Raw genomic sequence first — 18,606 nt, 5'->3', positions numbered from 1 at the left:
CGGGGGCAATTCCCCCCCACGGCGCGGGGGGGTGGTGGGGGGGGGGGGCGGGGGTTGCGGCGCTCGTGACGAGCCTAGCTCGTCATGAGGCACAGCGGAGCTGTGCTCATGATGAGCTGGGCTCGTCACGACTCCGTTCACTAATTGATTCTCCCGCACAGGCGGGAGATCAGTTACACGTGGGAGTGCCGCGGCCGTTATGACGAGCCCAGCTCCACTATTCCTCATGACGAGCTGGGCTCCACATAAGCATACAAGAGGTTAACAACCATGCTACATTGGTGAACCTGAGCCATGATTATCCAATTACAACATCTATTAATGAAATATATTGGCCATTATTGAGTATTTGCCTGGAACAGACTATTAACTACAACGGATAACACCAGCGTTCGTGGTATAGAGATTTTTTATATATGAACTACCACTTCGATCATGCCCACCACACCGCGCATAAAGTCGGAGGACGTAATAACATCATATGCACTACACAGTGACACAGAAACAGTTTTGGAGCCTACTGTGAACCACTCATAAATACGGTGCTTGGGGCTATGGACTAACCGACAGTGTGTGTGTGTTGGGGGGGGGGGGGGTATTGGGGGAGAAGAGTGTCATTGTAGGTATCGAAAAGCAGTATGGCATCTTTGCCAACGCAAGTAACCTACCCAAGGCAAAGGGTTTAGCACTATTCATCATTTTGAGTAAGTGCAATTAACATTAGTTTGTTTTTCTTCGAAAACCGCCATGTATAGTGTGTGACTACAGGGGCATGCCCCCAACCTTCCTATGACGCAGTAGACTGTCCCAAATTGGGTAAGATGACATGGACTGAGGACGTTATGTTTTACTTATTCGCGTTTTGTATTGAAGTGAACTGCATGGAGTGAACCACAGCGAGTGACCAATGTATGTGTTTTTAAATTATGTACTTTAATATCTCGCAGATGCTAAAAGTCTCTCAAAAAGATGAGTCAGTTGGTCGGTCCCATCCTAAATGATGTATCTAATGCTTTGTTGGCGTGCATGGTGCTAAAATAAGCACACAAAGATAACTGGAAGGATGTTATGCTGGTACATCCTCATCAGTACATATCCCATGGATCATTATGATCATAATTTTGTTTTCTCCCATAGGAATATGGAGAAACTGACTCAACTTTAAGGCTAGCAGCACCCTGTATGTTTTATGAGTCGAATGTCTGTGTCCGACCAGACTTGAGTATGGCACAGACAAAAGTTGAAAAGGCATATAGCTCTTTCTACACCCCCACCAGAGGGCACTTAATCTAGTCCTGATGAAAGCCTGCAGACCCCCTGGACCACATACCAACTGAAGCGGAAACAGGTCTACCTGGGTTAGGGTGTAGGGTCACTAATTCCCCTCCATCACCCTAGATACAGTTTTTACCCGTACCTGAAACACTCTTATTAAAGGAATACCTCAGTGTTTAAGGTATTTTTATCGGAGATTTCGGTAGACCGCAATCTCTAAAAATGCTACCTAGAATATGGTTGAGCCCCTCCAGGATGTTAAGGACTGGGATGCAACCCAATGATTGGGAATGCCTCTACTATAGTGGGGAAGGGTCACTAACAAAAGGCACCAAGATTGTTGTTTTGAGTCACTGTGTCAGTTCGACACCCAGGACCACCCACCGCACCAGCAACCACTACAACCAACACCACCCCTCCCGAATGACTCAGCATGGCTGGTCCCCACTCACCACGGACAACACCATAAAGACCATGAAAAGCATTCATTCCGGAGCACCTTCAGACCCCTGCCCGCACTGCATCTGTCACAGAGCCGCCATCGCACCCGTGCTATGCCGAACCATCAACTGCTCCCTCGAGACTGCCACCATTCCCGACAACTGGAAACACACCAAGATCAAGCCCCTTATGAAGAAACCCTCCGCGGACCCAACGGACCTCAAGAGCTTCAGGCCCATCTCCCTGCTCCCATTCCCAGCCACGGTCATCAAAAAATGTATCAACGCCCAGCTCGCCAACTTTATCGAAACCAACCACATACCGGCTAGGGCAGTAGACCTCAAATCAGGGGAGCTGGTTAGAGTCTCGGCAATGAAGCTGAACATCCAGCGATTCGGAGCAAATCACTTAATCTCCTCGTGTTTAACAAACATGAATGCGTCCTCATGTAATGTAATTGGTGCTGATGTAAAGCACTCTGATACCCTATTCAGGTCAAGTTCGCACTATATAAAACTCTGAAAAATATATATTTTTTTTAAACACGTCCTGGACAACTCCCAATCCGGATTCCAAAGCAATCATAGCAACAAGACCGCCTTCCTCACCACCACAGACGACAACCACTCCCTCCTCGACTAGGATGAAGCCACAACCCTCATCCAACTGGCCCTCTCAGCGGCCTTCAACACCGTGTCCCACCGCATTCTAGCCACAAGACTCCACGACACTGGTATGCGAAACAAGGCCCTCAACTGGTTCTGCTACTTCCTCACCGGTGGAACCCAATGGGTTAGACTGCCTGCCTACCTCTGTAACCCAACAGATTAGCTGCAGAGTACCCCAGGGCTCCTCCCTCAGCCCCACCCTCTTCAATGTCCATATCTCCCATAGTCAGGAACCACAGGCTCAACATAGTCTCCTACGCTGATGACACTCAGGTGATCCTCACCAAAGATTCCACGGTTGCCAGGAACAACTTCCACGAAGGAATGAAAGTAGTCGCCGCCTGGATGAAGGACAACTGCCTGAAGCTCAACTCGGGCAAGACAGAAGTCCTCATCCTGGGGGCCTACCCCTCCGCTTGCAATGACTCTTGGTGGCCCTCTGCTCTAGGAAATCTCCCTACCCCCCAACCAGGCACAAAACCTCTGCATTGTACAGACTACTCGCTCACAATAGACAGTCAGATAAAGACTGTATCCTTGGCCTGCTTCAACACATTACACCTGCTCTGAAAGACCTTCAGATGGATCCCCACCGAATCCAGGAAGACAGTCACCCAAGCCCTCATCAGCAGCACACTACTGCAAAGCAATCTACGCCAGCGTCACCCAGAAACTCGTCCTTAGACTCAAGAATGTCCAGAACGTCGCAGCAAGACTAATCCCCAACATGCTCTGGCGCAGCCACATCACTCAACACCTCCGCTGGCTCTCAGTCGACAGAAGAATAAACTCAAACTACTCACCCACAAATACAAGGCCCTTCACAACACTGGACCCGCAAACCTGAAACGCTGCCTCACATTCCACATACCCATCCGATACCTCTGCTCTGCCCAGCTAACCCTGGCTACCGTCCCACGAATCCTCAATACAAGAACTGGAGGAATGTCCTTCTCCTACCTCGCCTCCAAGACATGGAACACCCTGCCCATCCACTTAAGAAAATCACTCCCGCTGACGCAATTCAGGAAGGAGCTCAATGCCTAGCCCCTTGTATGAACTCAGCCCTTAGTCTAATCCACTGCGCACCCTCACCACAGCATTCTGAGAACCTCAAGGGTGATTAACTGCGCTTTACAAACCCCGATTGACTGTGGAGATGTATCACAAACATTTTCTGACCCTACTATAGAGGTCAGAGAATGACAAGATGGTAGGATACCTTGTAGTGTTATGTAGATTTACTTAGAGAGATTCTATCACACAGCTGTATCATCATGTTTTCTCTAGCTCCTTCCAGAGTATGAACCACTTAGGTTCACTTGAGTTCTTGTAAGAATACTCTGAATATGCGCTTCATCCGTGCTAGAAATTGGGTTTCTGGTTGGCAGAGGTATGCACCCTCTCTAAGCAGGAACAACAATCCTCGTCAGGGTAAGTCAGGTAAACAACCTAAATTAACCTGTGCTCACCCTCTGGTAGCTTGGCACAGAGCAGTCAGGCTTAATTTAAGAAGCAATGTGTGAAGCAAACACTTCAAACAGTAAAACAGTGTGAAGACACCACACAAAAAGATTCACCTGGTTAGAAACAAAGCTCAATTTAATGAACCGAACACGACCAAAATCCAATAAGTAGCACTGGAGTTATGAATGTTTTACCACTGTGTGCGAAGACAGGTTGGAGCTGTCCTAGGGGGAAGAGCTAGAGCTCTCCCTGTGGGTCACACCTCTGTGCCCTCACCAGGGATGGCAGCAGAAGCGTTTCTGCTGCAACCTCCCCCATGCTCCCTGGTGATCTTATGACAGTTAGCACCTAGGCCACATGCCTAGATCAGAGAAGGGAAGGGATGCGCTGGAAGCCATTCCTTTCCCCCTGCCTGTTTGGAGTGGATTCCTTCTCCACGATCGCAGGTGGGGCCACAATTGTGGAGTAGGAATCCCAGCCACTTGACCACTAGGGATGGGTTTCTGTTTTTGGGGAAGCGACTCCTTAGGAAAGGGTCCATCTCTTGGGGGCAAATGCGATTTGTGTTTCGGACCTCCCTGGGGGCTAGTTCAGCTCTTTTTCTTTCCAGCTGATCTGGAAGAAGAAACTCACTTGAGACCTGGAATTTAAGTTGCAGGCAGCAACCACTTGGGCATGGTCCTTTCTCTGTTTGGCCCCTCCTGTGGTGTAGTTTGGCCGATCTATCTCAGAGAACGACGGGGGGGGGGGGGGAGTGGGATGGGATTTAGAGTTGCATTTAGTAAGCAACTCATTATGTAATCTTTTCATCTAATGTGTATCCTTGACCTGTTTATATAATGTCTTTTACTGCTATACTATTGTTTGATTCTTTAGCTTTTTGAGTGAGTGACTTTTAAAGTAAAGTATTGATTTGTGCACACTTTTTCCTGCTTTAAGATGTGTAATTTATTTTCTTCCTTTCCAATGGGTCTTCTTCGGTGCTTGCAGTGTCTGTGAAGAGTAGGTGCAGTTGATCATCAGTCTTGCTGTCTCTAGCAAGTGAGTGGTATAGTTTCTGAGTATATAGGTCTGTGTGCTGCGTATTGATCAACTTTTCCTGCCAGATTATTATATGCCAGTAGTTTCACTTTCTGTTTGATAAAGCCACACTTTGTTTATTACTTACTTTACACAGTGTTGGTTATTGTTGACTTATTTGCTGGGTTATGTTTATTAGTAGGAATTATGGCTAGCCACAGAATTACCTCAGCAGGTTGTTAGCTTTGTTTTTTAATCTGCCTCGGACCAAGGTTCTGAGACTGACTCTGCATCAGAGGCAGACGAGGAAGTCCAAGATTCTGATAGTGAATTTTCTGACCAAAAGGAATCATTTGATGATGAAGCCACTCTCAGGGTGGAGCAAGTATCGCTTATAGAGAGCACACCGTTATGGCAATAGTGCAGCAAGAGGCCTCTGGATTGCAGCCTGGGGCTGAAAGGCTTCCCGTTGGAGGTGCTGATCTCTGGGTTGCCCCAAACGTGGTGCAGCTGGTTTTGCCTGCCTTAAGTGGCATCGCAGGTTGTAGAATCAATACTGAAAACACTTGCACATAAATGTCTAACTTGTTTATAGAAAATGTATTTTTGGATGAGATTGCAGACCGTACCGATTTGTATGCTGAACAGTATTTGAGGGACAACAGTGCCAGACTTAAGCCCCACTCTAGACCTACACTGTTGACTCCCACAAATCTGGTTGAGTTGAAGTAGTTCTGGGTTTCACTTTTTTGATGGGATGGATCAGAAAGTCGTTGCTTGATTCATATTGGTCTACTAGCCCCTTAATGGCAACTGCAATATTTCCTGCTACCATGAGTCGTGATAGGAATGCTGCATTTTGTTGATAATGCTTCAGCCTTGCCACGGGATTAACTTGATTGTGACAGTCGCTATAAGATTTGGCCTATCTTTGATTCTTTTGTAGATCGCTTTTCAGAGATCTATGTTCCAGGGAAAGAAATAGCGGTGGATGAGTCTCTGGTCCTGTTCAAGGGACGATTGGTTTTTAGGCAGTACATTCCTAGCAAGTGGGCATGTAATGGAATTAAGATGTATATGCTGTGAGTGAATTACTGGAAAGGTCTATAATTTCAGAGCGTATACTGGTAGGGATTCCACTACTAACCCCCCTGGTGGTCTACTCACTTTCGGAGTCAGTGAGAAAATTGTACGGGAACTTGTTAGTGGACTTTTTAATAAAGGGCACCATTTTTAAGTAGATAAAACATACAATAGGGTGCAATTGTTCAAGAATTGTTCAAAGTGGACACTGTTGCATATGGCACAATCTGCTCTAACTGTAAAAGTTACCCTAATGAGCTTGTTTGTAAAAAAAAAAAAAAAAAAAAAAACTGAGGCGACAGTGCAGTGCCTAGCATAGTGATGATTTTCTAGCTGTGAACTTTTCAGACAGGAGAGAGGTCTACATGCAGACTATCATACATAACGAAAGTACTTCTTCAGGTGTTTCAGCAAGTAAACGAGCAAATATGTACGTGTAAGCACCACTATCATTTGGCCCCACAAAAGATTATAAATGCTAAAGCAATGCTGAAAAAAAATTGTAAGATTGAAGTGAACCTAGTAAATGTAACTCATTGTGCAATCCCCTTTGGTTCTGGTGCTCATATGCAAACAATATTACAACGCGAGACATTGCAATGTAACTTCCCTGAATTCCTCACATGATAACTATTGTCCTCACGCTTCTCTTTTTAACTATGAATGAGAAAGTCCTGCTGGATCATGCACATGAAGTGACATCGCTGTGTCATACTGCCGATTTGAAATACACTAAAGTCAGTAGGTTTCAAAAGCGTAACCACCTATATTAAATGAAAGACGAGCCTCTGTGCGTCTGCTGATGAACATATGTACCGTGTTCATACGGGGATATTTTCATAACTATTTAATCACGATATTCACAGGGCAACGCTGTGAACCCTGCAATTCATTCCTGACGAAGGAAGTAGGCCAAGGAACACACCTGGTGTAGTGTTTATATCTAGACAAGTGGGGGAACGCAGTGTGGTAGAAATGTTTGTTTTTATTTAATGCTTCACTTTTGTAGGGTAGTCTGGGTAAGGAAATGTAGGGGGATCCAAGCAAGTCACACCTACCTGGACTTCCCCAGGTGCCTGGCTTGGTAGGTTTCCCTACACGATTGCCGACCACACAACTAATTTGTACACCAACCATAGTTATCTTTATCACCACTATTCCCCGTCGCGGGAACTTGGCCCACCCAGACAAGTGAGGTAGCATTTTTACTGGGTGGATCTGGTAGAATGCTCAATAGTAGGAAATTTGTGGCAGCCTGAAGATTCCAGGACATATCCTTGCAGAAATGCAAGGAAATTTGTTTTTTGTGAGCAAAGTTTAAATTTAGCAGGAGATTGAGTAAAAAAACAACAAAAAAAAAAACACAACAACCTGGTGAGAGCCATGCAAGTCACTGCACCCTGCACTTCCACAGGTGTTGGTCTGGTAGGTTACCCTAGCTGGGGCCCATAATCCACAGCTAGCCACCGTAAAAAAAATGTTTTTAAAAATGCATTCTGCTGGGTGAAATAGGAGGTCTGCTAGGTCACCTTTTGAGATGTGTTGTGTCGCAGGCACATGGCCCAGCCACACAAGTGGGGTAACATTTTTATCAGAAGACATGTGGGAATACAGAATAGTACATGTTAGTACCAATTGAATATCTCTACATTTGTACCTTTCAAACGTAAGCAAGTGTGTAACACAGAAGACATTTTACAAAATACCCTCTGAAACACATGACACTATGGGTACCCATAAATGTAGATATGTTCAAACAACCACTACCCCAACACTCAGTTTCTGGTTTATATTTCAGAAATACACTGAGTTTTCCTTCATACCCTTTTTCTATTCATTATAATTCACCATAAAAAAGTTGCGGTATAGTTGGGACACAATAAAAAAAACATTTTATGGTGCAGTTTGGTTGTTGCCTCTGGGTACCTTGGGTTCTTGGAGAACCTACAGCCCTATACATCCCGCAACCAGAAGGGTCCAGTGGATGTAACTGTATATTGCTTTCAAAAATCTGCCACTGTAAGATGTGTCAGATGAAAACGTGTTTAGATATATTTTTTTTATTTCAACTGTTATTTTTGGTAGGAAAACCTTGAAGGATCAATACAAATGACCCCTTCCTTAATTCAGATGTATGTGTCACTTTCAGAAACGTACAGCTTTTCGAGATCCATCTTGGGTTTCCCATCAGTTTCCACCACAAAGTGGAAGGAAGTTGAAAGTGCACACAAGATATGAAAAATTGGCCATTTCCCAGCAGGATTCCAAAACTGGTGTTAAAAAAAAAATGTGGTTTCCAGATTCAATTCTGCCTGTTCCTGAAAGCTGGGAAGATGGTGATTTTAGCATCACAAAACTGGTTGATGTAATTTACAGTGAAAAAAAGGGGGACTTTCTTCTGCAGCACTTTCCCCCCCATTTTTCAACCCAAGAAACAAGATAAATAAACCTACAAATTTTGGCTAATTTCTCAGTTCCCTCCAGCAGAACACACAAACCCTGGATACCGTTAGGCTCCCCAGGATGTTGAAAAAAATAGATAGCCTATGTGGACATAAAGTTATGGAGGCCCGAGCACGAACTACCCCAAATAGTCAAAAAAAGGGCTTAGCAATGGGGTGGAGGCCTAGCAGTGAAGGGGGTAATGAATATCTTGAAATATAATAATTAAAGCAAAAAGCACCAACCGGGACTATCTGGTCAAAGTCAAAGGTTCAAGCCGACCATGATGGAGAATGGGTCGGATACAGGGAACAGCCTTGGTGCGCCACAAAGTACCTTGTTGTGTTGTCAACGTATCCGAGATGCAAATGGCAAAGGGGCGATGCGTGGTCATCTAGCTTTTAGCATAAGGTGCTGCGCCTTGCAGTCGGCAAGCGATGTACTAGATCCTCAAAGATGCATCAAGGGAGATGCACTGGTTCCAAATCGGCACAATGCCACTGATGCACAAGTTCAGGCAGATGCAGCACTTTAAGCCCATTTTCAGAGGTCCAGGACTGGACTGGCACCACTGGGCAGGGCAAGACTCACAGATGGTAGAGTCCAGGTGCTGTTGGTGTAGTGGATGGAAGTCTTTTCTGTCCCTGACACTTTCAACAGGAGGCAACCAGACAAGCCCTTGGGGTTACTCTGGGTTCAAGTGCTGTAGGTCCAGTGCATCTGACCCAGGCAAGGAGGGCAGCAGACAGGTCAACATCAACAGAAAAGTAGTACTTTCTGAGCAGCAGTCCTGCAGAGGGGCAGCCATTCATTCCTGACAGAGTATCTAGTTGTCCAGAAGTGTACGGAGTTCGTGTGCCAAAGGTCCAGTACTTATACTTAATGGTGCCTCTGAAGTGGGAGTGACTTCCGTGCCCTTCGGGCTCTGGCACCAGATTCACTACAGGGGATATGCAGCCCTTTGTGTATGGACAGAACACAGCCTATTCAGGTGTACGTGAGACAGTGCTCAGCAGCATCCCATCAAGCCAGTTAATGCCCATTAAGGCCCATCAAGTCACACCTAAGCTTCCATTGTGTGTGGCGGTCTAGAGGAAATGCACATGGTCTAGCTGTCACCCACCCTAGACTTGTATTGCAGGCAGGCAGCAGGCACACAGGGCTAAGAGCAAAAATATGTCAACTTTCTAAAAGTGGCATTTTTTTGAAATTGTAATGATACATTTGACTTTACCATTAAAAAGGATTATTACAATTCTATTGATCCTAACCATGACAGCTTTAACTCCATCAAATAGGAAATTACACTGATCAGATGCAACAAGGAGTCCCCAGTGTTAATCTATGGGAGGGTAGGCCTCAAAGTAGTGAAAACACATTTTTAAAGTTTGTCTTTACCAAAACATATAAAGCTTACAGGTATATGCACTGCCTTTTACTTACACAGCACCCTGCCCTATTAGCTATCAGGGGCATACCTTAGGAGTGATATGTGTAATAAAAAAGGGGGGTTAAAAGATTGACAAGGGATTTTAGATGCCAAGTAAACATGGCAGTAAGACTGCACACACAGGCTCTGGAGTGGCAGGCCCAAGACATTTTTTAAAATGACTCTTCAGTGGGTGGTATAAACAGTGATGCAGGCCCACTAGTGGCATTTAATTTAATGGTCCTGGGCACATGTAGTGCACTTTACTAGGAACGTATATGTAAATTAAATAGTCCAATTGTGGTTAAGCCAATGTTATGTTTCAGGAAGGGAGCACATGCACTTTAGCACTGGTTAGCAGGGGTAAAGTGCCCAAGGTCCTAAAGCCAACATAAACAAATTCAATACAAGCACTGGCGTTGCCAATAGGTCTCGCAGTAGGAAAGTTGGAGCTATTGGTTTTGTAAATGAGAAAGCCCTTTATGTTTTGAAAATGAAAACAATAATAAAAGGCATTGTTATTTGCAATTGTAATATCTCCAACTTTCCTACTGCGAGACCTATTGGCAACGCCAGTGCGTGTCAGTGGCTTTGCGCGGGTGAGTGGCGTTGCGCGGGTGAGTGGCGTTGCGCGGGGGAGTGGCGTTGCGCGGGGGAGTGGCGTTGCGCGGGGGAGTGGCGTTGCGCGGGGGAGTGGCGTTGCGCGGGGGAGTGGCGTTGCGCGGGTGAGTGTGGTGCTGCGTGGATGATAGTGGGCTTGCGTGGGTGTGAGTGGCGTTGTGTGTCTGTAAGTGTTGCTGTGTGGGTGAAAGTGGCACAGAGCCTTTGATGTGACATTTCAGGTGCAGTGCATGAGATTGATGCAAGGAGCAGGCATGGGAAACAAAACCTTCCTGATGTGAGAGACGATAACAGGTGCATATGCATAGGAGGAGAATACAGGTATATGGCATGTGAAGATATCAGGTGGAAAGATTGGGTAGGGAAGATAATAGGTTCAGGGCTTGCAAGCCATGAGTAGAGTAAAGCATGACAAAATGGTGCAAGGCATGAAAAGAAACTAATGCCAGGTGTGGAAATTGAGGAGTAAAAATAACGATACGGCATGAGATGTCCAGCAAGAGAATATAAAATGTGTGCCAAAATGAGGTGGCATGGGTAGGTAATGTAGTTCAAGCAACTGTGATACAAGTGACATCACAGGCTTTGGTGTGCAAGGCTAGCGAAGGGCCGTCACTGATGTAAGGCTTAGGAAGAGAACATAAAACGTCGAAAACAAGGACAGCGAAGAAGATAGCTGTCTGACCGTAGCTGATCCGAAAGTTGCCTTGTTTGCTATGATTACAAGTGCAAAGAATGTCCCGAGAAGGTAGGGAGTGCAAGGCATGATACAGGAAATTATGTGTGCCTTAAACCATGGTAATGTAAGCAAACTGATACAAGTTGATCGTCCGGGAAGCGGCCAGGAAACACAAGTACGGCCGGCCACATAATTAGGGGAGGAGAAGCCGCACAGCACACGCTGGGAGAAGCCCTTTGATGTGCTGTGCGGCCGCGATGCGCGCTCTGTGCTGGGGGAGGGGGGAGGGCCATTAGGAACAGGAACAGATGGCCATGAAAGTGTAATGCGCGTGCCTGTACGTGCACTCGAAGAAAACGCCACGAAAAAAAGTGGTGGTTTGACTATCCGATGGAGCACATGAATTCTCCCCCATTTCCCATTGCTTCATTGTTTTGTTTCAAATATTAACGCACAAACAAGAACCAAAAAAAAAAACGAGGTCATTGAAACCAAAGCGGTCATTCGTCTGCAGGTGATCAGATGACTCAAGGGATCTGTTTTTCATTTGTGGCTCTTTTTGACTGTTATTCAATGAGACTGGCTCTTTCTGTGCAGTTGGCTCGGCGCTTCGTACATCTGCAGTTCAGAACAAGAACAAGTCAGGTTGGGGCGGGAGAGTGAGTGAGTGGGAGGGAAGAGTTGGAAAAAAGCCCAGGCTCGGCAGTGCGGCATGGCTGTGATTGCGTGGAGAGAGAGGGGAGGTGCTGGTGTGGGAGGGGGAGGCTGTGATTGCGTAGAGAGAGAGGGGAGGTGCTGGTGTGGGAGGGGGAGGCTGTGATTGCATAGAGAGAGAGGGGAGGTGCTGGTGTGGGAGGGGGGGAGGTGCTGGTGTGGGAGGGGGAGGCTGTGATTGCGTGGAAAGAGAGGGGAGGTGCTGGTGTGGGAGGGGGGAGGTGCTGGTGTGGGAGGGGGAGGCTGTGATTGCGTGGAGAGAAAGGGGAGGTGCTGGTGTGGGAGGGGGGAGTTGCTGGTGTGGGAGGAGTGCTGCTAGGGGAGGAGAAGCCTGATGCCGGATGGGGCGGGAGAGGCTGGGCTTGCATGCGATGCGCGTGCATGTTCACGTGAACTTCATGAAAACCGCGGGGCTGAAAGCCCTTTGGTTTGAAGATGTTTTCGCCACATGAATTCTCGCTACGCTCGATGCGCTTGCGCACATCGATAGGTCGCGAGACCTAAAAAGTGTGTCTAACGGGCGAAAAGTTTGAGTTGACTCATCAGAAAGGGCAATTTCAAAAGTTGTGCATTTGACCAAGAGTTTCTACAGATTGTAGGGCATCCATTTGGACATGTTCATGGCACTTCAAAGTTAGTGGGATATCTGCTGGTTGCCTTCCTCCATGGGGCAAGGCAGCCTCCAACCCCTTAGGGTTAAGGATTCCTCTATACGATACTAGGGAGAGGGAGTTGATAGGCTGGAGGGGAATCATCACCCCTCTGTGAAGGACAAGTTTGTGCTCTCTCCAAAAAAGGACCCCATCCTTTCTGTCTGTGTTGTGCAGGCCATTTCCTGGCAACCTGTGGCTTCACCGGTCTGATTCTAATCCACAACCTGCCACCACTGGACCTGGCCAGCATAACCTTCATTACCTGCCTGGAAAAGTCTACCAAGCTCATGACAGGCCAAAGCTGAACTTACTCCCGATAGAAGAAAGATTATGAATTTCAAAACAACTCTGTCCTTTGGTTGGCTAAAGCTTGCAGAAAGGTCTGCAAAGTAACAAATACTGCACTCCCTTAAGACAGTAACTTTGAATACCTTGAACTTGTCTGGCTAACACTCAAAGGAACTTTTGGACCTAAATCTGAAATCCCTGTTTTCATGTGAGGCTGGTGGAGCCTCTGGATTCGGTGGGTGTCTATAACAACTACAAATCTTACCTTGCCCATTGATATGGTGGCCTAAAGTCTGGCACTCTGTGGTGTGCCTCTTTGAGTACTGAAGCACTACAGCTCTGGTTCTCAACTGAAAAAAATGTGAGAATCTAGGCAAGATATTGACTACGCAACTGATCTCACAATGAACTTTGTCCTATTTGACACCTAAGATCAGATGCTCTGTAGCACACATTATTTGAAACGAAAAGTGGATTTATATAGCGCGGTTGCATCCCGGAGGCGTCCAAGCGCTAGAGACCAGAATAGAACTTGCTTGACAGAGGTAACTTGCAGAAATTACTGAGGGGGGTTAAACAAAAAAAAGTGTACAGCTGTTTTCGAAATGAGGAGAGGTTAGGGTTGGATCTAAGATGAAGAGGAAGTGAGTTCCAGATCTTGGCGGCATTATAGGTGAACGTCCTGCCGCCCGCACCTTTTTTATTCTCGGAACTATAGCCATAAAGGCCTGGCTAGAGCGAAGGTTTCTGCTGGGTTGGTACTGTTTTACTAGGCCCGGGTAATCATTGGTCGTGTGTCCCAAAAGGCCTGATGGGCAATGCACATGGCCTTAAAGAGGATTCTCTGTCGCACTGGCAGCCAGTGCAGGCTGATCAGACCAGGTTTGGCTGATTGTCTGCGTGGCAGCTGTAACAGTGTGCGGGCCGCACAGTTCTGCCCTATCAGTAGTCTACGCAAGGTGTACTCCGGGGCGCCAAGGTAGAGGACATTGTTGAAGTCTAAGCGGGACTGTATCAGACCTTGGATGGCCACCTGCTTTGCATCCATAGGTAAAAGAGGGAGGAATTGAAAATTGAGATCCCCTAGCAAAGTATAATTAGAGGTATTGCTAACACGTTCAGCCACAATCGATGGAAGGAGATTGTGAAACTGTTTGGGGGGGCCCGGGGGGGGGGGGGGGGGCGATATATTACCGTTCCTGAAAAGCAGTTGTTCGGGGAGAGTTCCAGAGTAAATGCTAAGCTCTCACAATCTAGAATTACTTCAGGGATTACTCGACAGTATTGCTCTTTATATATAATGGCTAGGCCTCCTCCTCTCCCATCAGGACGATCCTGCCGGATAATTTGGAAACCTGGAGGGAGGGCTGTCACTTTGGATACCATGTGTAACTGGAATAATGGTTTGTTTCTTTCTAGATCATCTGCCCATTGACTAAACATTTACAAACACTGTAGTAAAACCCTGAGGACCATAGCCATCTTCATACCAAAATCTCTAGTTAGAGGGTAACAAAGAAGTGAACCAGCTCAATGGTTTGCCTGTCTGCTATGACAGGCTTTAGGGCACAATGGATGCGGTTTTCTACTGTAACATTTGTTTTCTTATCGCTGACCAGAGGGTGCTACCACCTTCTAATTTTGTGTGAATCATTGTTCACTGCTCTTTTTACAAGCATGTAAAAGTAATTTTCTTCTTTTAAAAGATATAGCACTGACTGGACAGTCAGTTTGTTGCAATATTTACTGTCATAGGAATTGACTGAGATTCTAGCCACTACGGCCTTCTAAAGCCTTGACTGCTCAACTTTGATACCCCTGGAAAGCCAGATGCCCAAAGGAGTAATATGTTTGTTTACCTTAATGGGGTCCAAATGTAAAGGTAGTCTAGGAAGACCAGTGGTACACACTAGTATACATACAGTGCTCAAGGACTGCCCCTAAACTTCAACAAAAAGCCTCCACGTTGTTTTTTTCCCAATGGAAGAAACATCTTTGTAATATCACAAACCCAAGCTTCGTATAGTGTAAAGAAAAAAAAAGTTGAATTAAAGGATGGCACAGAGACCAACTTGGAATATGCATACTGCATTCCTGGTTAGCATGAGATCATTTGTAGGGCAGAGGAGTTTCCACCAACTTCTTTTATGACATCTTTGTCGAAATAAAGACGAAATGAATGAGTTTCCACCAACATTCTAGCTAAGGCTAGCAAAGATTATCTTTTTATCGGTAGGTTGTGTGGTCTCCTTTTCCCCTTAAGATGGCTCCAATGCACTTAACTAGACAGAGGTGAGAAAGGATACCATAACACTCTTTTCTTGTCAGATGGCCACTAAGTGAGCAGCCCAGGTACACATTGTTCGACTCACTGGACTAAAGACTCCCAACAAGCTCAACATCACCATTCACTGTTCTGAGTCCCTTTGTGACCTATATAAAAAAAGTTTACTTTTTATGTTTGAGCCCCATCATACCAGAATAGTTATCTGTCCCTGTGTAAGCTTGAGGAGAGAGAACCTTTGCACAGATTATGCGCCTCAGAGACAGGGAGAACTTTTATAAGCCAAGATGCATGGGGTGATTTAAAGCCTTTTGTAAGAAAATATGTAATACTCTAGACAGCAGAAAGAGACAGTTAGCTTAACAGAGGTCATGCTTGTTGTAATATGGAGGTATCACGAGTCCAGTCTAGTTATGTATTAACAGAATACTGAAAAGCTATACAATGAATCTGAGCCAATCGAATCCCTCCGCTGCAGTGTAATATTCTGCCTACATATCCCAATTCTATAAATAACTACTCCTCCTGAAGATAAATCAACACCGACCTTCTAACTGGTATGTCTGTGAACCTCAAACCCTAACCTGACACTGAAGAATAAACCCCATGAGAGCTGCAGAATCTAATCCATATTTAGTGTAAGCTTTGGTACGTCTAAGGTCTTTTAGCAGTGTGGTTCCAAAAACAGTACATTAAACGGATTTTAGAGGATTAACCCCACAGCGTTCTACAATTTTAAAGAAACCTTCCTGGCTGTAGAGGCTCAAATTATCTTTACTTGCCTGAAAATAGTCGCACAAAAAGCCTCCAGTACAGTGGTGTAGGGAATCCCCGCTTTAGCAGCTTAAGCGGGGGCTACAACTAAGCCTGATAAGCTGGTGAACTAGGTCCACATAAACATTAATTAGCTGTTTATGGGCCTCTGATGTCTGCAGACAAATGTTTTATAAAATCACACTTCTAGGAGATACTATGAGAAACGGTTAAGGGCTTTCAACTGGCATGCACAGGGGAGGTAACCCAAAAAGGAAAATAAAAGGATTAGGAAAAAAACGAAAAAAAGGACGACATTTGAAAACAATGATTATGAGAGAGAAAGATATGAAAGAAAAGTATGCATTATAGAAAAAAAAGATTGGCAGATAGAAAGAGTAAAAAGGACTGGGGGAGAATGGAAAGGTGACAGGTAGGAAGTAAAGTCGAAGGATCTGTACAACATAACACTTCCTGAAACCACTCATCCTTAGCAAAAAGAACTTGTCACCGAGCCTTCTCCGGTGCTGCCCCCAAGATATGGAACTCTTCCACCGAAGTCCTCAATGACTACTTTCAAACTGGAAGCCAAACGATTCCTAATAAACAAATTCTTACCTTAACTGGGCTAGGCTCACCTGCTCAAAGTCATTAATCCTACAACCATTGTACTATTATCTGATGCTGATATTCTTTACCTCATTGGGTGCCCTCCTTTATAGCCCGCTGTGTACCTGTTTATTGTATTACTCTCCTTAAACCAGTTGTCCTGTAATTATGCGATTATTCCTGTTTTGTATTCTTATTTGATGTCGATATTGGATTTGTCCTTCCATCCTTTTGTAAAGCGCTCTGATATCCTTCAGGATCTTGTTCGCGCTATATAAAACTTAATTAAATTATAGAAGCAAGGTGAAAGGAAGGATGAAAGCGTGAATGGATGGATGGATGAAAGGTTTAAAAGTTTGAAGGGTGAAATGTGGGATGGAAGAGTAAAAAGATTGGCTGGTAAAAGTGACTTGATTGAAGGACAAAAGAATGGACAGATGGGGAAGAGTGGATCTTCAAAAGACAGATGGATACTTGAACATATTGATGGGTGACTAGATGGATGGATGACTAGATAGATGGACGGGTGAATGGGGCAATGGTTGGATAGTTAGAAGGGCGAAGAAGAACGGACAGGAGGAGGAGTGGATGAAAGGGTAAATATATGGATAAACGGTAGGAGCGTGAGAAGGGTCAAAGGTGCTCGTTTCACACTGTCTTATTACGTGCAATAAAGCACGAAGTATGATTACATGTGAACCAAGGTGTAAAAAAAATTAAGACGCTGAATGGGAAAAGGGGGGGGGGGGGGAGGCAAGGGATTCCTGTGCTACATTTCTCGGATGCCTTTTTGTTCCAGGACGACTACCGAGGCACGAACAGTTATTTAGGAGCCGGATGTCACGAGATGTGCTGTTCCAGTGAGTCTAGACGCCTAGGTACAGAACTTGGCTATAACCCTGCCAGGTTAGGCGGCGCAGGGGTGCACCTTGAAAAGTCTGCACACGCAAACTGAGCCCCGCATAACGTATGCACTCACATCAACTGTTCACAGCAAAGCCAGTGTGAAACAGTGACAGGTCGAGGACAGACCAAGGACGTCTCTTGTCTGACAGCTGCGAGGGTTCGTGCAGTAAAACGATCGTCCCTAACTTTGAAGTACACATGTATTCACTTAAATATTATACAAGAGTTAGCCGCTTGCTCTGAGCAACACCTCCAGGGTCCTTAACCATCCTTTCTAGAGCCATCACTGAAAATTACTAACGTCCTATGGCAGGGCCGATTTGTTGCAGGAGTGTGTAGACTAAAGCACTTGGAACTGGCAAGAAGCAGGTGTATTTGGTTGGGATAGAAAAGAAAAAGAATCCTTCCACATCCCTTAATCATTCGCACTGCTCCCACTCAAGGTACAGCTAAACCGGCACCCTTATACCCACTCCCTGCAGCCACTTTAATGCCCTCTCCCTGCTGAGGCCTCATATCTCCTTCAGTCAGCAAGGGCAACTCTCTGGACTGCTTGCCAATGTAGCTCTAACCCTCTCCGCTAATTATTCTCCTTGTTCAAGTTCTCTACCCACGCCCACTATCCCCAGAACTCACCCACCGGCATAAGCCCAAGGCACCGTTACTGTGCCACTGTCCTCAAGGACTCTAGCGCCTTTAGACTCACCTTGCCCGCATGGGGACGCAGAACTGACTGTGCCCCAGCCCCCGGCTGCACGCTCGCAGTGCTGCTGCCATGTTGCTGTTGTCGGTGCTAATCGGAGAGAAGAGAGACGCAGGTTCCAAGGAGCTCACAGAGGTTATAGACGGAGCAGCGAGACGTGCAGAACAGCAAGAGCGTCACCTGCGGAGGCGTGGTCGCAAACAGGCCGGGTCAGCGATGGGCATAGAGACTAGACCAGGAACGGGTAGACTGTTGTATCTACAGCGCCATCTGCAGAGCACGCCTTCAAGACTAATGGCATCGAAGTATCGTGTGCGTTGGGCGCTCTCTGCTGGCTAAATGAAGTAGACACTGTCCGTACCCTGGAACATTTTATATTGAAAAACATATCTGCTGCACGTATCAACTTTACTTTATGTAAATGTGCACGATTCTATAATTGGACAAGTGCCTATGTGTGACGTTTGCATTTCTCACGTGTGATACTTTGAGTGGCACTTTACAGACAGAGAAACATTGCTGCAATATTCAAATCTCTAGTTCCTGCAGTTTTTTAATTTTTTTTTTACAG

At 45.8% G+C, this 18,606-nt stretch overlaps 1 protein-coding gene across 1 annotated transcript in view; it reads right to left on the bottom strand.

The window, feature by feature from the left end:
* Positions 1 to 18,351, bottom strand: part of GOT2 (glutamic-oxaloacetic transaminase 2) — a 242,547-nt gene extending 224,196 nt beyond the window's left edge. Inside the window, exon 1 of the mRNA XM_086945299.1 lies at positions 18,039 to 18,351. Coding sequence (XP_086801425.1) covers positions 18,039 to 18,109 — 71 coding nt within the window. The 5' untranslated portion in view covers positions 18,110 to 18,351. The remainder of the gene's footprint in view (positions 1 to 18,038) is intronic.
* Between the last annotated feature and the right edge of the window lie 255 nt (positions 18,352 to 18,606).

This window comes from Lissotriton vulgaris, chromosome 12 (genome assembly GCF_964263255.1).
Source record: "Lissotriton vulgaris chromosome 12, aLisVul1.2, whole genome shotgun sequence".
Taxonomy (NCBI): Eukaryota; Metazoa; Chordata; class Amphibia; order Caudata; family Salamandridae; genus Lissotriton; species Lissotriton vulgaris.
The sequence above is the reverse complement of the archived record's forward strand: the minus strand, read 5'-3'. Positions and strand labels throughout refer to the sequence as shown.